The sequence below is a fragment of the Carassius gibelio genome, chromosome B15 (assembly GCF_023724105.1).
Source record: "Carassius gibelio isolate Cgi1373 ecotype wild population from Czech Republic chromosome B15, carGib1.2-hapl.c, whole genome shotgun sequence".
Lineage (NCBI taxonomy): Eukaryota > Metazoa > Chordata > Actinopteri > Cypriniformes > Cyprinidae > Carassius > Carassius gibelio.
Genome location: NC_068410.1, coordinates 27,423,905 through 27,446,213, shown reverse-complemented (window position 1 = coordinate 27,446,213; position 22,309 = coordinate 27,423,905). Strand labels below are relative to the sequence as shown.

The 22,309-nt window shown below is 36.2% G+C and overlaps 1 protein-coding gene across 5 annotated transcripts in view; it reads right to left on the bottom strand.

Moving 5' to 3' along the window:
• Positions 1 to 22,309, bottom strand: part of mre11a (MRE11 homolog A, double strand break repair nuclease) — a 320,741-nt gene that overhangs the window by 8,803 nt on the left and 289,629 nt on the right. For all 5 annotated transcript variants that reach the window (XM_052576125.1, XM_052576126.1, XM_052576122.1 and 2 more), the window contains exon 17: positions 21,841 to 21,902. In XM_052576125.1, the coding sequence (XP_052432085.1) occupies positions 21,841 to 21,902 (62 nt within the window). The remainder of the gene's footprint in view (positions 1 to 21,840; positions 21,903 to 22,309) is intronic.

Genomic DNA, 22,309 nt, shown 5'->3' with positions numbered 1-22,309 from the left:
TAAAGGAGGAAATATTACATTGGCTTTTTAAAATGTATAATGGCTTGGTACTATGATTAAAAGAAGTAGAGTATTTGCATATCTGAAATCACTAATGGCAGATATAATATTTATTCAGGAGACTCACATTAGCAATTAACCAATGCAGACGTAGAACCAAACAGATATGTCAAGTTTATCAGGCCCCATTTAATTCCAAGGCTAGAGCTATAGCTATCCTTTTTTGCAAGAATGTTTCTTTTTGTATTTAATTACTTTTAGATGCAGTCATAAAACAGATTGTTTTATCTAAAGCCATATACAACTGAGGGTAATTAGAAGCAATCAAAATCAACAAAAGAGCAATAATATGTAAGTGCTGTGTAAGTCTCACTTAGCCTAAAGCAGTATGCAAAAAAGTTTTCTATATAATAAATAAAAAGAAAACAAATAGAATAATGCTGCTCTATGTGAAACCACGCAGCTGATGGAGATTTACCACTGATTACAGAACTGGCTTTACTTTAAGATGCACATTAAATATAGCATGTGATTTATCATGCAACCCTAACTTTTAAATGTATCTGCATATTTTTGATATTAACCTCAGGATGTTATTAAGCCTTATGAAGGCCATTTTTAAACCTTATTAAATATATGCATCATATTTCATGTCAAATTCTTACAGTTGATCAATAGATTCAATTTACACTAAGGCTCTATACCAAACAAATTAAATAACTTACATTGCACAATTACAAATGCAACAAATGATGTCATGAGATTAAGGTTTTATATACAATTTTGAATAAACAAATAAGAAATTAATTGGGGGGGGGGGATACATACTTTTAAACAAACAAAACACGCCAGTATTTTGCAGTACATCACTTAATGAGTGAGTCATTGACTCATTAAATTAACTGATTCCTTCAAAACAATGAATCATTCAGTAACAAAACTGCTGCATGCCTGCCTGGAGATACTTCTGCTGTGATCTTTGTTTGGCAGTTGGAACTATTTTAGTTGGAGAAACAGAAAAAAAAAAAAAACTCAAAGTCAATACTGTGTCTAAACTCTTAATTACATGACTACTTGTTTATTTAACTCAAATCAATTCGACATTTGCAATCGTGAAAATATTCAACAATTAGCTCCCTTGTCATGGTATCCTATGGTTACTGTTTTTTCAGTTTACCGCAAGTGATAAGTTATTTTTTGCTATTTTTTATGCTATTAAAATAAAAAATATACTTAAAAAAAAACAATTTATTCCTGTGATGCAAAGCTGAACTTTCAGCATCATTACTCCAGCCTTCAGTATCACATGTAACATCCAGTCTATCACATGATCATTTAGAAATTATTCTAATATTATGATTTATTATGTTGGAAACAGTTCTGCTGTCTAATATATTGTTGTGAAGCCACCCCTTCAGAGAATAGGCGAGGGTAACACTTCAGAATAGCCTGCGGGTGTCGCTGTTGGACAGACAGCCACATGTACAGTTTATCTATCTCTGTCGGGGATGAGGGATTCACATGTGATAAATGCAGGGAAATAGTTAGGCTGACAGAGAAGATTTCAGAATTAGAGACAGACATCCAAACTTTAATTGAGGACAGTAAGAATGTTAGGGCACTAGATTAGGCTTTGGATGCATCTAGCTCAGGGATTCCTGTACATTGTTCGGTTCCGGAAACAGAGCCCCTGCAGCAGGGCAACTGGGTGACGGTGAGGCAGCGTAGTGCTGGCTAATGCTAAACGTAAATACAGTAAGATTGTTATTCATGCCGGCGCTAATGATGTTCGATATCACCAGTGGGAGATCACTAACAATAACATTAAAGAGGTGTGTGAACTTGCAAGCACGATGTCAGACAGTGTAATATGCTCTGGTCCCCTCCCTGCTTACCGTGGTGACGAGATGCATTGCAGATTGTCATCACTCAATAGCTGGATGTCTAAGTGGTGCCCACAGAATAACATAGGTTTCATAGACAATTGGACGAGCTTTTGGGGCAGACCGGACCTGTTGAAAAGAGATGGTCTTCATCCCTCCTGGGATGGCGCCACTCTTCTCTCTAGAAATACGGCAAATACTCTTAGAGTTTATACTTGACTAACTGGGGCCCAGGTCATGAAGCAGACAGACTGGCTAAACCGACCGTCTGCTAGCTGCCTCCCGTCACACAGTTAAGATTAACAATTTAATTGAGGTTCAACAAATAAAAAACAGATGCAATACGGATAAACAAACGATAAGGCTTGGCTTATTGAATATAAGATCCCTTTCTACGAAAACACTGTTTGTAAATAATATGATCACTGATCATAATATAGATGTACTCTGTTTGACAGAAACCTGGCTAAAACCTGATGATTACATTATTTTAAATGAGTCCACCCCCCAAGATTACTGTTATAAACATGAGCCGGACCTACTCATTGTCGAAATCATACTCTAGATTTAATACTGTCACATGGAATTGATGTTGATAGTGTTGAAATTATTCAGCCAAGTGATGATATCTCAGATCATTATTTAGTTCTGTGCAAACTTCATATAGCCAAAATTGTTAATTCAACCTCTTGTTACAAGTATGGAAGAACCATCACTTCTACCACAAAAGACTGCTTTTTAAGTTATCTTCCTGATGTATCTAAATTCCTTAGCATATCCAAAACCTCAGAACAACTTGATGATGTAACAGAAACTATGGACTCTCTCTTTTCTAGCACTTTAAATACAGTTGCTCCTTTACGCTTAAGGAAGGTTAAGGAAAACAGTTTGACACCATGGTATAATGAGCATACTCGCACCCTAAAGAGAGCAGCCCGAAAAATGGAGCGCAGCTGGAGGAAAACAAAAATAGAGGTATTTCGTATTGCTAGATCCTATTACTTCTCTTTTAGAAGAAAACAAACATAACCTCGGGTATTTATTCAATACAGTGGCTAAAGGCCAACAAGTGTTGACATTTCCCAACACCACAGCAGTAATGACTTTATAAACTACTTTACTTCTAATATCAATACTATTATAAATAGTAGATAGAGATAAAATTGCAACCATTCAGCCGTCAGCTACAGTATGACATCAGACAGTGCACTATGGACCCCCCGAGGAACAGAATCGTTTAAACTTGTTAAATCATCTAAATTAACAACATGTATGTTAGACCCTATACCATCTAAGCTCCTAAAAGAGGTGCTTCCAGAAGTCATAGATCCTCTTCTGACTATTATTAATTCCTCATTGTCATTAGCATATGTCCCCAAAACCTTCAAACTGGCTGTTATTAAGCTTCTCATTAAGAAACCACAACTTGACTCTAAAGAACTAGTTAATTATAGACACATCTCGAATCTCCCTTTTCTGTCCAAGATACTAGAAAAGGTGGTATCCTCACAATTATATTCCTTCTTAGAGAAAAATGGTATATGTTAGGATTTCCAGTCAGGATTTAGACCGTTTCATAGTACTGAGACTGCTCTCCTTAGAGTTACAAATGATCTGCTCTTATCATCCGATCGTGGGTGTATCTCTCTATTAGTTTTATTGGATCTTAGTGCTGCGTTGGACACAACTGACCACAACATTCTTTTGCATAGACTTGAATGCTTTGTTGGTATCAATGGAAGTGCATTAGCATGGTTTAAATCCTATTTATATGACCGCCATCAGTTTGTAGCAGTAAATGAAGATGTATCATATCGATCACAAGTGCAGTATGGAGTACCTCAAGGCTCAGTACTAGGGCCGCTACTCTTCACGCTTTATATGTTACCCTTGGAAGATATCATCAGGAAATATGGTGTTAGCTTTCCCTGTTATGTTGATGATACTCTATATTTCTTCGTGGCCCGGTGAAACACACTAATTTGAAAGACGAATGGAATGCATAGTCGATATAAAAAACTGGATGACGAGTAATAAATAAAAAAAAAAAACAGAGGTGTTAATTATAGGACCTAAAAACTCTGCATGTAATAACCTAGAACACTGTTTAAGACTTGATGGTTGCTCTGTCAATTCTTCGTCATCAGTTAGGAACCTAGGTGTGCTATTTGATCGCAATCTTTCCTTAGAAAGCCACATTTCTAGCATTTGTAAAACTGCATTTTTCCATCTCAAAAATATATCTAAATTACGGCCTATGCTCTCAATATCAAATGCAGAAATGTTAATCCATGCATTTATGACCTCAAGGTTAGATAATTGTAATGCTTTATTGGGTGGTTGTTCTGCACGCTTAGTAAACAAACTACAGCTAGTCCAAAATGGAGCAGCATGAGTTCTTACTAGTACCAGGAAGTATGACCATATTTGCCCAGTCCTGTCAACACTGCACTGGCTCCCTATCAAACATCGTATGGATTTAAAAATATTGCTTATTACTTATAAAGCCCTGAATGGTTTTGCATCTCAGTATTTGAATGAGCTCCTTTTACATTATAATCCTCTACGTACGCTTCTTCTCAAGAATTTTATAATACCTAGAATATCAAAATCAACTGCGGGCGGCAGATCCTTTTCCTATTTGCGCCTAAACTCTGGAATAACCTACCTAACATTGTTCGGGAGGCAGACACACTCTTGCAGTTTAAATCTAGATTAAAGACCCATCTCTTTAATCTGGCTTACACATAACATACTAATATACTTTTAATATCCAAATCCGTTAAAGGATTTTTAGGCTGCATTAATTATGTAAACCGTAACCGGAAACACTTCCCATAACTCCCTATGTACTTGCTACATCATTATCTACGCTAAAATTTGTCTGTTTCTCTCTTATTCCGAGGTCACAATCTTCTGCACAATCTGACTTTGCTGCAGCCTGGAATTGAACTACTGGTTTCGTCTGGTCAGAGGAGAGCTGCCCCCCCAACTGAGCCTGGTTTCTCCCAAGGTTTTTTTTCTCCATTCTGTCACCGATGGAGTTCCGGTTCCTTGCCGCTGTCACCTCTGGCTTGCTTAGTTGGGGTCACTTCATCTACAGCAATATCGTTGACTTGATTGCAAATAAATGCACAGACACTATTTAAACTGAACAGAGATGACATCACTGAATTCAATGATGAACTGCCTTTAACTATCATTTTGCATTATTGACACACTCTTTTCCTAATGAATGTTGTTCAGTTGCTTTGACGCAATGTATTTTGTTTAAAACACTACATAAATAAAGGTGACTTGACTTGACTAATAAAAGGTTAAAAAGAACTGCATTTATAAAAAAAAAAAAATCTAATAATATATATTCTAATAATATATTTTCTTTACTATCACTTTTTATCAATTTAACAGATCCTTGCTAATTAAAACTATTGATTGTATTCAAAAAAAAGAAAGAAAAAAATTACTGACCCCAAATTACTGACCAGTAGTGTATATTGTTATTACAAAATATTTATATTTTAACATGTTCTGAAAAAATATTAAGCAGCAGAACTGTTTCCAACTTTGATAATGAATCATCATATTAAAAAGAATTCTAAAGGATCATGTGATAATGATCCTAAAAATTCAGCTTTGCATCACAGAAATAAATGATAATTTAAAGTATAATAAATGTAAAAACAATTATTTTAAATTGTAATAATATATCACAATATTACATTTTTTTTCTGTATTTTTGATCAAATAAATGCAGGCTTGATGAGCAGAAGAAACTTCTTTCAAAAACATTAAAAATAGTAATGTTTCCAAACTTTTGGTCTGTACTGTATGCATCTCAGTATTTTGTATTAGGATTAAATTTAAAAAGTGAATGTAAGCATGTAGGCATATTGTGTGCAAAAAAAGGGTTAAAATCACATTACATCTTAACATTGCAATCTAAAAAAAATAACCATTTTAAAACAAATAAAGTTACTAAATTAAATTTATAAATAAATTATTAAAAGCACAGACTAATTGAGCAAAAAGGCTATTCTGTTTACCCCTTTACACGTAAACTACAGTTAGTGCTACCATACAAATACACTTACTTGTAGGTTTAAAATATTACATATTAAGTATGTCCCAATACCACTTTTTCACTTCCAAACAAGTAAAATTTTAATAATAATTATTTACAAATTACAATTGTAGCTAGACAAGATGTTTTTATTACCTCTCTGGACATGGACAGTATACCGTGCACACAGTTTCAATTGAGGGACTGAGAGCTCTCAGACTAAATCTAAAATATCTTAAACTGTGTTCCCAAGATGAACAGAGGTCTTACGGGTTTGGAATGACGAATCGGAGTAAACTAAAATTTTGAGCATGAGCAAAATCCTATTTGTTGTTTTTACTTTTGTTGTTATGTAAGAAATGTTTTCATTTTAATCTAATTGCTTAAACTCTGAAAAATAATTACACCTACAATTATTAAACACATTGTGTGTCACTTTTAATTATCATTTATGCACCCAAGTGCTTTTCTCACACGAGTAGAAAACTCTTTGGATGTGTTTGACGAACACAATTTCTACATCAGAAAACTTTTTAATGTATGACTGAACTTTTCTCATTCAACAGAACTACTATTTTCAAACTAATTAACCAGCCTATAACACTTGGTGTAAGTGTTCTTACCTAGAACAGAAAATATCGCTTTGAATATTTGACTATTTTGTAGGCATCATGTTATTTTAGATTAAACACACTAGAATCAACAAGAAAGAAATGTACAAGCTAAGGATGTTTGAACTATTATCATAATTTCCTTTGGACCCTTATGAGCTGATAATGAATTTTCTATGCAAGTGACATAATATACAGTTCTCATACTGGGGCAGCTGTAGACTGATGGTTAGAGAGCCCCCAGAAAAGGTTGCCGGTTCAAGTCTCAGTGCTGGCAGGAGTTGTGGGGTGGGAGGGTTAATGAACAGCGCTCTCTTCCACCCTCAATACCCATGGCTGAAGTGCCATTGAGCAAGGCACTGAACCCCCAGTTGCTCCCCAGGCACTGGATATATAGCTGCCCACTGCTCCGGGTATGTGTTCATGGTGTGTACACTTCTCACTGCTGTGTGTGTGTGCACTAGGATGGGTTAAATGCAGAGCACCAATTCAGAGTATGGGGTACCATACTTGACAAATGTCACGACTTTCACTTTTTCACGATGGGCCCTGTTTTAATGATCTAAACGCAAAGTGTAAAGCGCATGGCACAGGTGCACTCAGGGCATGTCCAAATCCACTTTTGCTATTTTTATGACGGAAAAATGGTTGGTGCAAATGGGCGCATGGTCTAAATGGGTTGTCCCTATTCTTTTAATGAGTAATGGGTTTTTTTTGGGCTTAACGTGCAATAAACCAATCAGAGTCTCATCTTCCTTTTAAGAGCCAGTTGCACTTGTGCCATGACGGATTTGCTATTTACACAAATTTGGCAAGCGCAAAGACAGAAAATGTGTCCGAGTTGAAACGGAGCTGGTCGCATGCGAGCAAATAGATAACCTAATTCTGATACATGTGATGACTATCAATTATGACATATAGACATACAGTATTGTTCAAAATAATAGCAGTACAATGTGACTAACCAGAATAATCAAGGTTTTTAGTATATTTTGTATTGCTACGTGGCAAACAAGTTACCAGTAGGTTCAGTAGATTGTCAGAAAACAAACAAGACCCAGCATTCATGATATGCACGCTCTTAAGGCTGTGCAATTGGGCAATTAGTTGAAAGGGGTGTGTTCAAAAAAATAGCAGTGTCTACCTTTGACTGTACAAACTCAAAACTATTTTGTACAAACATTTTTTTCATCCTGTGAATCACTAAACTAATATTTAGTTGTATGACCACAGTTTTTTAAAACTGCTTGACATCTGTGTGGCATGGAGTCAACCAACTTGTGGCACCTCTCAGCTGTTATTCCACTCCATGATTCTTTAACAACATTCCACAATTCATTCACATTTCTTGGTTTTGCTTCAGAAACAGCATTTTTGATATCACCCCACAAGTTCTCAATTGGATTAAGGTCTGGAGATTGGGCTGGCCACTCCATAACATTAATTTTGTTGGTTTGGAACCAAGACTTTGCCCGTTTACTAGTGTGTTTTGGGTCATTGTCTTGTTGAAACAACCATTTCAAGGGCATGTCCTCTTCAGCATAGGGCAACATGACCTCTTCAAGTATTTTAACATATGCAAACTGATCCATGATCCCTGGTATGCGATAAATAGGCCCAACACCATAGTAGGAGAAACATGCCCATATCATGATGCTTGCACCTCCATGCTTCACTGTCTTCACTGTGTACTGTGGCTTGAATTCAGAGTTTGGGGGTCGTCTCACAAACTGCCTGTGGCCCTTGGACCCAAAAAGAAAAATTTTACTCTCATCAGTCCACAAAATGTTCCTCCATTTCTCTTTAGGCCAGTTGATGTGTTCTTTGGCAAATTGTAACCTCTTCTGCACATGCCTTTTTTTTAACAGAGGGACTTTGCGGGGGATTCTTGAAAATAGATTAGCTTCACACAGACGTCTTCTAACTGTCACAGTACTTACAGGTAACTCCAGACTGTCTTTGATCATCCTGGAGGTGATCATTGGCTGAGCCTTTGCCATTCTGGTTATTCTTCTATCCATTTTGATGGTTGTCTTCCGTTTTCTTCCACGTCTCTCTGGTTTTGCTCTCCATTTTAAGGCATTGGAGATCATTTTAGCTGAACAGCCTATCATTTTTTGCACCTCTTTATAGGTTTTCCCCTCTCTAATCAACTTTTTAATCAAAGTACGCTGTTCTTCTGAACAATGTCTTGAACGACCCATTTTCCTCAGCTTTCAAATGCATGTTCAACAAGTGTTGGCTTCATCCTTAAATAGGGGCCACCTGATTCACACCTGTTTCTTCACAAAATTGATGACCTCAGTGATTGAATGCCACACTGCTATTTTTTTGAACACACCCCTTTCAACTAATTCAACTAATTGCCCAATTGCACAGCCTTAAGAGCGTGCATATCATGAATGCTGGGTCTCATTTGTTTTCTGAAAATCTACTGAACCTACTGGTAACTTGTTTGCCACGTAGCAATAAAAAAAATATACGAAAAACCTTGATTATTCTGGTTAGTCACATTGTACTGCTATTATTTTGAACAAAACTGTATATATATATATATATATATATATATATATATATATATATATATATATATATATATATATATTTAATTACCCTACAAAAAAATCTCATGCATTGCAATCCTTAATTTTTTTATATTTGACATGTTTGTGTGCTGCTGTGCATCCCTTTGTTTAATAAAGCAGTGTGTTGCGGACCCGCCTATATTCTAACACGCTCTTTATATAACAAAGAAAAAACATTGTGCCAGACTTTAGGACCAGGTTTGAGTTGGCCTATGGCACAGTCTACTTTCAGCTCCTTAACAGAACTCTCTTTTAGACCAGCATGCCCAAGGGCGCACAAATAGGCCCAAATGAATTTACTAATTAAACGACGTGGCGCTGGACGGGGAAATGCGAACGTTGCCGGACTGAAACTACCAAACACACTTGCGCTGTGCCTTGCACTGGGTGTATTATAGGGCCCTATGTGTGTGTAAATAGCTGTGCTAAAACATTTATGACAATTTTTGCATTGTGTCAAGGATGTGTCACATCTAAGACTCACAATGTTTTTTTCTTCTCTTACACAACTAGATTTTGCCATATCAAGATTTTGGATGGCCGTTCACAATTTGTTTGTTGGACTTCGTAGGTTTTTAGGTGAAGACGTATCTTTGTTAGATGCCATCATAATAGGAATATATGAAAATTAAGAAATTAAGTCACAGTTTTTCTCTTTGAGATATTTCTTTTAGTGCAACTTTGTGTCTGTCCACAAAGTGTGATCACATGAAGCATCAACAAAAAAAAATGAAGTCTAACTGTTTTACCTTCAGTACTATTAATACTATAACTGAAACAAATCAAACGGTTCCACTGAAAGCTGCATACTCGTTTAAGTTTAAGCATGTTAAAGTTTCCACACTCTTGTGTAGATAAATTTTATCTATAAACTTTTGTGTATTTAAGCGACCAAATCACTAAGAACTAGAGTATAGCAAGAAAACAAATGTTTACAATGCATATAAAATTCAGAATACAATAGTTTTTTTCTTTTAAATGTGGATTGGTAAATTATATTTTCATTACTCCACTAAATTAAGTAATCTTGTTCAGATAGCAGATGACAATTCACATTTGTTTAATTGGCTGTTTTTAAGACTTCTCTGTAAGTTGATGCTACTAATCCTTGCATGGGATAGAGAGCATGATGAGCAAAGATCTATTAATTTAAGAAAATGATTAAACATTTGACTCTTTATTTGGACAATACTCCATTTCAAACAATTTTCCCCTGAGGTGTTTATCTACAGAATCTTTATTCAGCATATCCCACTTATTAAACATTAAACAAAGTATTTTTCAGGAACTACTGATATCTTCTTTCATTTGAATAAAACAACACCGATCCCTGGTGTACGTAAGCATCTACAATGTGTGTATGTGCTGCATCTTTGTTTGTCTGATTCTGCCAGACTTGTTAGATGGGCTACTCTTGTAATACAAACACATTTGAGAACTATGATGTTCTCACTTTTGTAAAGGTTATAGAAAACATTCAAACAACTTTTACATTGGGATTTTCTGCGCGCAAAACAAACTGAATTATGAAATGCAAAAGTGTGTATGGCATTTGTCAAAAGAGAATGTTAGCTGTAATGAGCACAAAAATGGTAAACGTGACTTGTATATACAGTGGGGATCGAAAGTTTGGGCACCCCTTGCAGAATCTGTGAAAATATGAGTAATTTTCAAAAAATAAGAGAGATCATACTAAATGCATGTTATTTTTTATTTAGTACTGTCCTGAGTAAGATATTGTACATAAAAGATATTAACATTTAGTCCACAAGACAAAAGAATTGCTGAAATTATTAAATAACCCCACTCAAAAGTTTGGGAACCCTTGGTTCTTCATACTGTGTGCTGTTACCTGATGATCCTCGACTGTCTTTCTGTTTTGTGATGGTTGTGCATGAGTCCCTTGTTTGTTCTGAACAGTTAAACTGAGCAGCGTTCTTCAGAAAAATCTTTAAGGTCCTGCAGATTCTTCAGTTTTCCAGCATCTTTGCATATTTGAACCCTTTCCAGCAGTGACTGTATGATTTTGAGATACATCTTTTCAGACTGAGGAAATTTGAGGGACTCAAACACAACTATTTAAAAAGATTCAAACATTCACTGATGCTCCAGAAGGAAACAAGATGCATTAAGAGCTGGGGGGGTGAAAACTTTTGGAATTTGAAGATCAATGTAAATTGTACTTAATTTGTGTACCGGGAAACATACAAGTATCTTCTGTTGCTTACGAAGGGCAGAACTAAATGGAAAACAATTATATTTCAACAAAATAAGAAAATTACTCATATTTTCACAGATTCTGCAAGGGGTGCCCAAACTTTCGATCCCCACTGTGTATATATATATATATATATATATATATATATATATATATATATATATATATATATATATATATATATATATATATATATATATATATATATATATATATATATTAGGGCCGGGACTTTAACGCGTTAATCGAGATTAATTAATTACACAAAAAATTACGCGTGAATTAAGATTAATTAATTACAGAAAAAAAAATTCCCGCATCTTTAATAACTTATTTTTGCACCGCGGAACGTTTCACACTGGATGAGTTTCGGTGGACCGATTATACTGGAGCACCAACTAGCGTTCGCATATCAGCGCAGCAGCCCATCGAGCCTCAAGTATCACATGTATTATTTTGTTGGTGCAACTGGCACTTTATATTGAACTCTTTATTGTTTTGGCAAAGGTTAAAGAGTGTTGGACCTCTGAAGCAACATAGAGACGTTTTCAATGTTCCTGACAGTATTGTGTTTTACTTAAAAAACAGTTTACAGAAGGTTCCAGCACCTATAAGCTACCTGAATTTCTGAAATATACTATTTCTAAATATGCTATTGCTACACTTAATGGCAAAAATTGCACTGGTCTGCTAGACTTGGTTGAACAAAAATAAACAATATTTTGTTACTTAAGCTTATGTATTCAGTCATTATTCAATGGTATACTATAAATCCATGTAAAAAAAAAATTACTTCTCACTGTTCTCAGGTCAAATATTTATATGCGATTAAAATGCGATTAATTTTGATTAATTACAAAGTCTCTAATTAATTAGATTAATTTTTTTAATCGAGTCCCGGCCCTAATATATATATATAAATTCGATGACTCTGTTTACATTTCGTTTTTGCATATTTCAGGTGATGAGTTTTCTCTGCAGCGCATGTTCAGAGGAATTTATGAACAACTATTGCTTAAAAAATATTGCCCCTGCATCTAGAGCTCTTGTTCATTTAGCCAATGACGATGTTCACATTTTTATTGGTCGTACTCATTTGTTTCAACATTTCCGCTTGACATTAAAGGGTTAGTTCACCCAAAAATTATGTAATTAATGACTCACCCCCATGTCGTTCCAAACCCGTAAGACCTCCTTTCATCTTCAGAACACAGTTTAAGATATTTTAGATTTAGTCAGAGAGCTTTCTGTCCCTCCATTGAAAACATATGTATGGTATACTGTCCATGTCCAGAAAGTTAACAAAAACATCATCAAAGTAGTCCATCTGACATCAGAGGGTCAGAAAGAATTTTTTGAAGCATCGAATATACATTTTGGTCCAAAAATAGCAAAAACTACATTGTCTTCTGTTTCGGGTCTGTTGTGAGCGCCTTCACTGCAGTTTATTGATATCCGGTTCGCGAACGAATCACTCGATGTAACGGGATCTTATTGAACCAGTTAGAAATCAAATTGTTAAAAGGATTTCCGAAGGATTGTGGGACTGGAGTAATGATGCAAAAAATTCAGTTTGAAAGTCAGCTTTGATTGTTCCTAATAAACTGTTTAACTGCACTCGCAAGTGTATATTAAATTATGTTGTGGGATAATTAAATATATTCTAAATAAACTAAAAACATAAAATTATATACATTTATCCTCACATTCTTTCTTTGTAACTCTCCCCTCTCAGTCACACACCAGACTGAAAGGCTCATTATGCAGCTCATATGCAGGCCTTTGTCTTCTCAGGTGTAAATCACAATGATATTAATGATAGTTGACGCCTATGACTTTTACCAACAAAAAGTGTCTTAGAAAATTTAAATCAATATATTGTTTTCTGTGAGTAAACGATGATTTTCACATACCGTATTTTTCGGACTATAAGTCACACCTGAGTATAAGTCGCATCAGTCCAAAAATACGTCATGATGAGGCAAAAAAAAAAAACCATAGAAGTCGCACTGGACTATAAGTCGCATTTATTTAGAACCAAGAACCAAGAGAAAACATTACCGTCTACAGCCGCAAGAGGGTGCTCTATGCTGCTTAGTGTAGACTAAAGGAGCACTGAGCAGCATAGAGCGCCCTCTTGCATCTGTAGACAGTAATGTTTTCTCTTGGTTCTTTTCTCTTAGTTCATTTCTCTTGGTTCACGTCAAATTAATTTTGATAAAGCCCCGTTCACACCAAGAACGATAACTATAAAGATAATGATATTAGCGTCCACACCAACGAACGATAACGTCTGTTTATTCTGAGCGCACGTGCGTCTGCCGCTTTAAATCCTCGAGCCCTTATAGCAGGATGGATTCTGATTGGATGTCAATGTTTGTATCGTTCATCAGCTGGAAAAAAAATAGTTCTGAAAATGATTCCAACGATACCATTTCTCTATGCTTTCATCGTTACAGTTGTAGTGTGGACTCTGCTATTCTTTAATATTGAGAACGATTTTTAGAACTATATCTTTATCGTTATCTTTATAGTTACCGTGCTTGGTGTGAACGGGCCTTAAGTAAGTCGACCAGCCAAACTATGAAAAAAAGCGTGACTTATAGTCCGGAAAAAAAACGGTAATTTAGAAAGAAAAATTCTAGGCTACGACCTCCAGTTCTAAAAAGTCCCGGGAACCAATGTTCTTTATGTGTTTTATGGCCTTATTCAAGTGATTGAATTTTTTTTGTTTTTCCACTAACCACGCATAACATTTTTTTTTCTCAAAAACACAATGTACATACATGCTGCTCACATATTATTATAGCCCAGCCCAGAGATTAGACTTTAGCCATTTAGATATTTATAAGAAACTGAAAAATGCACAAATGTCAGGGCATGACAAAACTTCTTCAGGCCCCAAAAATACCCTTAGACTCCAGAGGGTTAAACTGTGTTCCGAAGATGAACGGGAAGGTCTTAAGGGTTTGGAACAAAATGAGGGTGAGTCATTAATGACATAATTTTCATTTTTGGGTGAACTATCCCTTTAAAGGTATTACTAGAGGTATTTCGTATTTCTTGGCAGGAAAGTAACCTTTCCTACAGAAAAGCATAAAAAAAACTGCTAGATCCAATTATTTTCTTCTTTTTTTGAAGAAAACATAACCCCAGGTATTTATTCAATACACTGGCTAAATTAACAAAAAAAGAAGTGCATAGTTTAATACAAAGGGGTGAAAGCCAATCACACAGAGTACATTTTTCATTTAAACATGAGATGCAGTAGGATGGAGAAAACCCACCATAAAGTCAAGACCCACCTTAATTTTAGATGGCTTTCTAAACATGTGGCTCTTTTGTGTGAGACGCGAGTGCAATGGTAATAGAAGTTGTTCCTCTCTAAAAAATGTGTTAAGTATGCGTTCTGTGGGAATGGCTTGGTTTCAGTTTTGACGTAAACAAGATCTTCTCCACATTCTCTTTTTCCAAAATATTTTGATTGAGCATCGCAGCAGTGCTCCATCTAGTTGCTTCAACTGTATATGTTAAAAAAAAACATAATAATGCAATGACACTTTTATATAATCATCGCATCTCGTTCGCCACTGATAAAGGCCAAAGTATAATTTGACCATGCGCATCCACGCACTGTCCGCATTATGTAACTTTCATCATTAAGAGGGCTCGGGGACAGCCGCGCATCTGTCCACTCCACGCGGTCTCAAAAAGTGCCTGTATGCGGACGGGGTGCGCGGCTAACAGAAATGTATGGCCCAATGCTAATGTATGCTCCACCGTTGCACACACACCTGTGAGAAAACTTTGAGATATCTAACACAATAATACATATTATACACATAATATCCTTTCACCAATTAAGATTTATTAGTTACTCCATAACATATACAAGTAGACCATAAATGTTATACAATTACTGCAATCACTCCGAACATTTTGTACAGGAGGCATAGCCCATGGAAACGTCTTCCACCTGAAAATCTTGTCAGAAATAAAAGTAAACTGAGGACATTCTTTGTAAATAGATAAATCAAAACATTAAATAAATGTGCAAAACCAGCAGTTATCAATTTCAAAATCAGTTTGCTATAAACAAACAATTTTTTTTCATAATTTTCCATGCATAGTGTTTAAACTTTTGTATTGTTTAACGTGTTAAAGGTTGTAGATTTGGCTTTTTTTAAAGTAGTGAATCAGTGAAAGTCTCTTTGTAACAAATGCTGCCTTTGGAGGCAATCATGACTTTTCTTTTCACCAGAGAACTAAATCTCTGTGCTAATATTAATAGATTATTATTAATGTTCAAAAGAACTGAGAATTGTTTTTTTTTCCAGGTTTTTTTCGGGGGGATAAATTGAAAGAACAGCATTGTTTGTTACATTTGTTACAGTTACATTTATATTATTTACATCAAGTTTTTGAATTGTATAATATTGCATATTGTTATTGAAACTTCATAATGTTTCACTTGATTATACATTTAGTCAGGAATTATAGTTGGGAAAAGTCTAACTTGTAAAATGTTTACACGTTATGTGAAAACTAGTACAAGTATATAAATAAATAATAAGACACTTAGGGCTTGCACCCAGCGCAATTGACTTTGTACACCGACGCATGTGTCACTCCTATTTTGCACCCGCGCAAAGCGCGCTTTTCCCTCCACAGAAGCACGTCGCTAAACTAGTGAATGAACTTGCGCTCCCTGGGCGGTTCAGCGCAAAAAAGGAGGCGTGTTCCGGCGCAAACAATCCCTGGTGCTATTTTGCTGTTCCATTAAACAATTGCGCCACTGACCAGAAAAAACCTAGTCTAAAGTCAGTGGCGCGTTGCGCGTTGTTCATTATGCTATTTTAAGGGCGCATGCTTGACCATAATGTATAGCGTGCACAACTCGCATACACTTTGCTCATGTAATCTACACAGATGCAACAGTTATTTTTGCAAATCATAAATTGTTACACTAAAAAAATATTAACACATGAGATGACGGAAATCATTGTGGTGTGCCACGAAGATGTGAAAAAATAGGCATAAATCTAGCTTACAAATTATTCAGGCTAATTGTAGTAATTAAGGATCAGACCTGTTTGCCCGACAGTGGCAAGACATATATGTATATAAGGACATCTGACAAATTGGTTTGTCCGTCAAAAACCAGGAAAAAAAAATCGATGAAACAATTGTGGCTATTTCCTCCCACGCCAGTTTAACCGACACTATTTTGGGTGGGTTTCTCCCATCCCCATACAACACAACTTCTCTGTCTTTCACTGCTCTTACAAGAACATCAGTCTTCTCGGCTGTGAACCGCTCCTGGCGTGCGCCTGGTAAATACGCCGTAATAATAGCAATCCATAATGGAACTTGCGCACCTGCTTTTAAAGGGAATGTTGGATGACGCTCTGATTGGTTTATTTCACGTTACGCCCAAACCACACCTATGAATAATGAAGCTACTTCAGACCAACCCATTTTAGATTTGCGCCGGGCGCAAGAGCCATTTATCCCACCGGGAAAATAGCAACAGCGCCGAGACCCGCCCACAAACTTACTTGCGCTTCGCGCTTTGACACTTGCGTTTCAGATCGTTAAAATAGGGCCCTTAGTCATGTTTATTATCTCTGCTGAATAGTGCTTCATTCTTTTTTTCTGAGGAAATCCAAATCTCAAATACTCAACCAAATCACATTTTTGGGGTGAATTATATCTTATTCCTCTCATTGCGAAGCAAACAGTAAAATAAAAAAAACTTTATTTAACATTAGAATCTGAATAGAGCGTTCGGCGCGGGAGCGTGGTCGAATTAGAAGATAATGAAGGGAGACGTGAAAAACGGACATCGCGTTGTTTTCATATGGATTACTTTATCACAGAATATTTGTTTTCGGCAGCACTTGTTTAGTTTAAAAGTAGACATGTCATGCTTTCTATAGATATCTCTCATGTCCCTTCGTTGAGTATTCACCGAGTTACAGTTCATTTGAATGACGTGTTTGTAAATGAAGATCAGCACAGACAAAGGCTGCAGACAGCACACATTGTTTGTTATCTTTATTTAATAAGTGCACAATGTTTTGTTGTTATTATATCTGTATACAAATACAGGATTTTTCCTGGGTCAGAATTGGTCTTCGGTGGTGGCTGACCGACATGGTCATCCACACACAGCAAAGAGTACCCTAGTACCCACATGATCCACAAGCCCAATATTGACAATAAATATTACATTTAAATATTGTAATTATTGACAACCGTTTGTTTCACGGTTTTAGAGTCACGTTTTCGGTATGTGCTATGGAAAAACTATACTTTCTAATAAAAATATGTATATATATTCTACCACAAGCAACAGCACAAATAAATACAATAGATTAAAGATACAAACAGTGATTTCATTTTTTTCTTTTTTTTTTGGGCAGGTCTAGCATAAGTTTTTAGGTACAGAAATTGAATAAAGTAATAAAATGTAAAACAGCCTTGCATATTGGACTGTATAAATTAAAGATTGTTCTTTATTAAAGTTATAAAAGTTTTTTAATCAAGAGCAGTGAGTGATTTATTTGTTGTTGCTGTTCGAGTGATTTATTTGTTGTTGCTGTTCGATTTACATAAAGACTGTCACTTTAAGAGAATGCACTGATACAACAGGCATACGTTCAGCCAGCTATGTCTGCTGTAGGATACTTACCAAGACGGGCATTTTGAATTTTTTTTTGTGTGAATTTGTCCATTTAAATGCAATAGCTACTTCAGAAAGATCTTAATATTTGCGCGCGTTCTGAGGCACAGGTTTGCGCGGAGCACATGCAAAATTCTTGTCACTTTGCACGCCAGCTCGCGTCCTTTGGCTCTTAAATGTTTAATGAGTTTAGTTTAAACACATTAACGTGTGCTGTTCAGATCTCACAAGTGCTCACGCGAAGTCAGCACTCGGGTGATTATGGAATAAATGACTGCTCATATTCCAGCAGTAATTCACATTGATCAAGAGTGAATGGTTTGTCCAGGGTTTTTTTTGTTTCTAGTTTTTTTTTCATTTTCTCATCACTATTTTTATAATGTCTGGGAATCCAGAATGCGAATCCATCAACAGAAACATATATTAGTTGAACCCAGCTTGTTTTACGAGCTATTTATAGCAAACTATATTACAGATGCTTTGTCAAATTTAAATTGAACCGCGGTCCCAGCACGTGCCGAGTCGTGTGTGGTGAACCGAATGGTTCGTAAAAAAAAAACAAAAAAACAAAAACCTAAAAGCAACAGTTTTTATCCTATTTATTCATGAAAATGAATTTATTCCATGACTGTCTTTCATAGTTTAGAAAGATAAAATCATTTTTTGATAGACCTGATAATTATTTCAGTATAATCATATCAATTGAAAACATAGCATTAAAAGGTGTAATAGTGTTATTTTTTACCATATAAAATGTAATAAAATTAGCAGCTAGATAGCAACAGCTTGCTTTGTGCTTTGATCTAGTTTCATCTCACTCCAGTCTAACTTTAAACTAAATAGTTTTATAGGTAATTAACTGCACATTGGCTTAGGCCTATACATACTGTGGATTATTAAGGCTAAATTTTACTAAACACTCTTGCTGAATGGGGGTAAGCACACTTTCTCATTTCATTATAATAAATCGGCTCAAAGGAGTCATTAGGTTGCGGACTTTAGTGGACGTGTTGTGTGGTAATCCTGGCTGTTAGGACATCGCAAAAGATTTGTCAACATACACACACACAAACACAAACAAAACACTTCATAACTGAATTTTTTGCGTTTATTTAAAGTTATGTCAGCTGCATGTGCGGAATGCTTGTCACAAGATGTAAGAGAACTTTTTTTTGAGTGCAATTCCCAGCCAGTGGTAATTCAGCCAAAAATATTTTCCGAATGCACCACGTGAAACATGGATTCGGTTTTCCGACCTTAGGATCAGTTGATTTTGATGTGAGGGGGAGAGCAAAGACAGAACTGAAGACGGAGAGTGTGCGTGCGGGGGAGGGGCGCTGTGCTCGTTCCCCTTCCGTCACTCCGTCAGTAGCCTGCTTCACTCACAAAACCCAATTACAGATCAAATAAGGCTTTGGCGAGACAAATAATCGTTTTGGCAGCCGCCAAAAAATTTGCAATGTGGGAAAAACCCTGAAATAAAAGTAGACCCTTTACAGATTCGATTGATGCATTGCTCTTATCTGTACAATCAAAACTGAAAGTGTAATTTAAGTTCTTTTCGGGATTATCAGGAAAATGATTGAGACTCCAGAGGGTTGAACAGAACAATTCAAAACGAAAGAAAACAGACTGCTCTTTGCTTATGTAATGTTAATCCGCATGAAATATGCATTTCTCTGGCACGTTCACTACTGCAAAGATCGTGAGACAGCATTGTCAACTTTATCTTTGCAGTTGACGCAGTCGACATTGATACAGAAAACACTTGTTTATTATTAATTATATTCATAAAATATTCATAATCATTAATTTTGCCGGTTCTTTGGTGACAGCTTTTAGGTGCGTTATTGGCAGCGCCACCCTTACATGTTAGCCTACATAAATGCGTGAACGAGCTCGTCACAGCTGGACTGCTTGTTATGATGTCAAGGTCATTTTTAATGTTCATAAATTCAATTAGGCTAAACATAGCCTAACTGTTACCTTTATCTTACGTTAATCAGCACCTGGCCTGTCTAAAACCTTCTAGATTTCAAGCCATTCCACCACTTTTCTAACTGCCAACTAAGCTTGAGGATAGGAGGGACAGGTGGGCGGCGGGTTAACATGCAGCGCTCTGATTGGCCGAAAGCTTTTCACTCCACTTACACGCTGTGGCTAAGTGACAGAATCAGCGTTATAGATTGCATAGAAACTGAAATCGGTGAAATGCGAGAAGCAAAAAAATGCGTACCTAGAGAGCAGCGAATCGTACAAGTGTACTTATGGGTCAAAATGTGTGCAGAGTACGAAAAAGCGTACATGTTGGCAGGTCTGCACTGACTGGACCTTGCCATTCTTCTTTCATTAGAATGGCATCTACGCTAATATTTGTCTGTTTCTCTCTTATTCCGAGGTCACCGTAGCCACCAGATCCAGTCTGTATCCAGATCAGAGGGTCACTGCAGTCACCCGTATCCAGTACGTATCCAGACCAGATGGTGGATCAGCACCTAGAAAGGACCTCTACATCCCTATAACACAGCGGAGACCAGGACAACTAGAGCCCCAGATACAGATCCCCTGTAAAGACCTTGTCTCAGAGGACCACCAGGACAAGACCACAGGAAACAGATGATTCTTCTGCACAATCTGACTTTGCTGCAGCCTGGAATTAAGTTCTGTCACCGATAGAGTTTCGGTTCCTTGCCGCTGTCGGCTCTGGCTTGCTTAGTTGGGGTCACTTCATCTACAGCGATATCATTGATTTGATTGCAAATAAATGCACAGACACTATTTAAAATGAACAGAGACGCCATCACTTTTACTGTCATGGCCGCGGTGAAGAAAATTTCCCACCTGTTAATCGATGTGTGACAACACCAGTAATACCGTGTGGTCACCGTGTGGGGGTGTCTCTTTTACATAAAGTTATACTTTCACTTTTACATTATATTTATTTACATTAATTGGCAATTTGGCGTCAATTTCTTAGATGGACAAAAAAAAAATAAAAAAAAATAAAAAGAAAAGCTCACTGATATTAAATACAGACCTTTTATTAACATAACGAATAAAAATACCACCATGCATAGGCTGAAAAAACCCTGAAAATCAGTAAACTGTGGAACCAAACAAATAAGAACCATAGAACGTTTATTGCCCAGTCAATATTAGAAAATTTTTAAGACGAATAAGAAAATAAAATAGGCCTAAATAAACTACACAAAGTTTAAATAAGACGAAACCATATAAATAAGAAACAAATAAATTGTATAAAATAAAAACTTCAAAAATGACCTTAGCCTACATAAATGACAAGTCAGTACTCTTAAAAAAAGAAAAAGAAAGAAAACATATATATAAAAGACACACACACACACACACACACACACATATATATATAGAGAGAGAGAGAGAGAGAGAGAGGAGCGAGAGAGAGAGAGAGAGACAGAGAGAGATAAAAAGAGAGAATAAATCTGTTTTGCTGTTTGCTCATGAGGTCAACCTTGTTTTCAACTTAACCTCAACACTGGTGAAATTTAGGCCCACTCCCTGAAGCATGTTAAAAAAAATTAATGTAAGCTCAAGAGCTGCTCATAAGGTACTCAAATTGTATCATAACTCCTCTCACACAATGCCAGCCATACCATACGAGCAATAACAATTTGACATATTCTCCAACCGATAAATTTAATAATAATAAAAAAAATGCTACAAAAATGCAAAAAAGCACATATGACATAAAAAAAATCATACTATGTGTCTGTATGCCTAATACATGCAGAGATATATTTAGGAGTACGTGTTTACCTCATCAGCATATGTCTTTGGTGTGTTTCCACGAGAGGACCTCTGGGTTGAACCCTGGAATGCTGTGAATAAAATGTATTCTTATGAATTATATTAGGAAAAAAAAATACAAAAAGAATCTCACCACTTACTCTCTTTCTATTAAAAATTATAATCACTGACATGTTCACTATGAAAGATGATTATTGATTAATCACTAATGCTGTGTTCATACCAAACGCGAATAGAGTGTCTGGCGCAAATGATTACAATGTTAAGTCAATGCAAAGGCAAGTTTACGCGCGTCTGGAGGTCTTGCAGCTCGAATCGGGCGTTGGGGTGTCTAGTGAATTGAATGGGGCAAATGACGCGAACTGACGCGCGAATAGAGCGTTTTGCGCGTTAAAGGTCCCGTTTTACGTGCTTTTTTGAAGCTTTGATTGTGTTTACAATGCGCAATATAACGTGTTCATGTTTCGCGTGTAAAAAA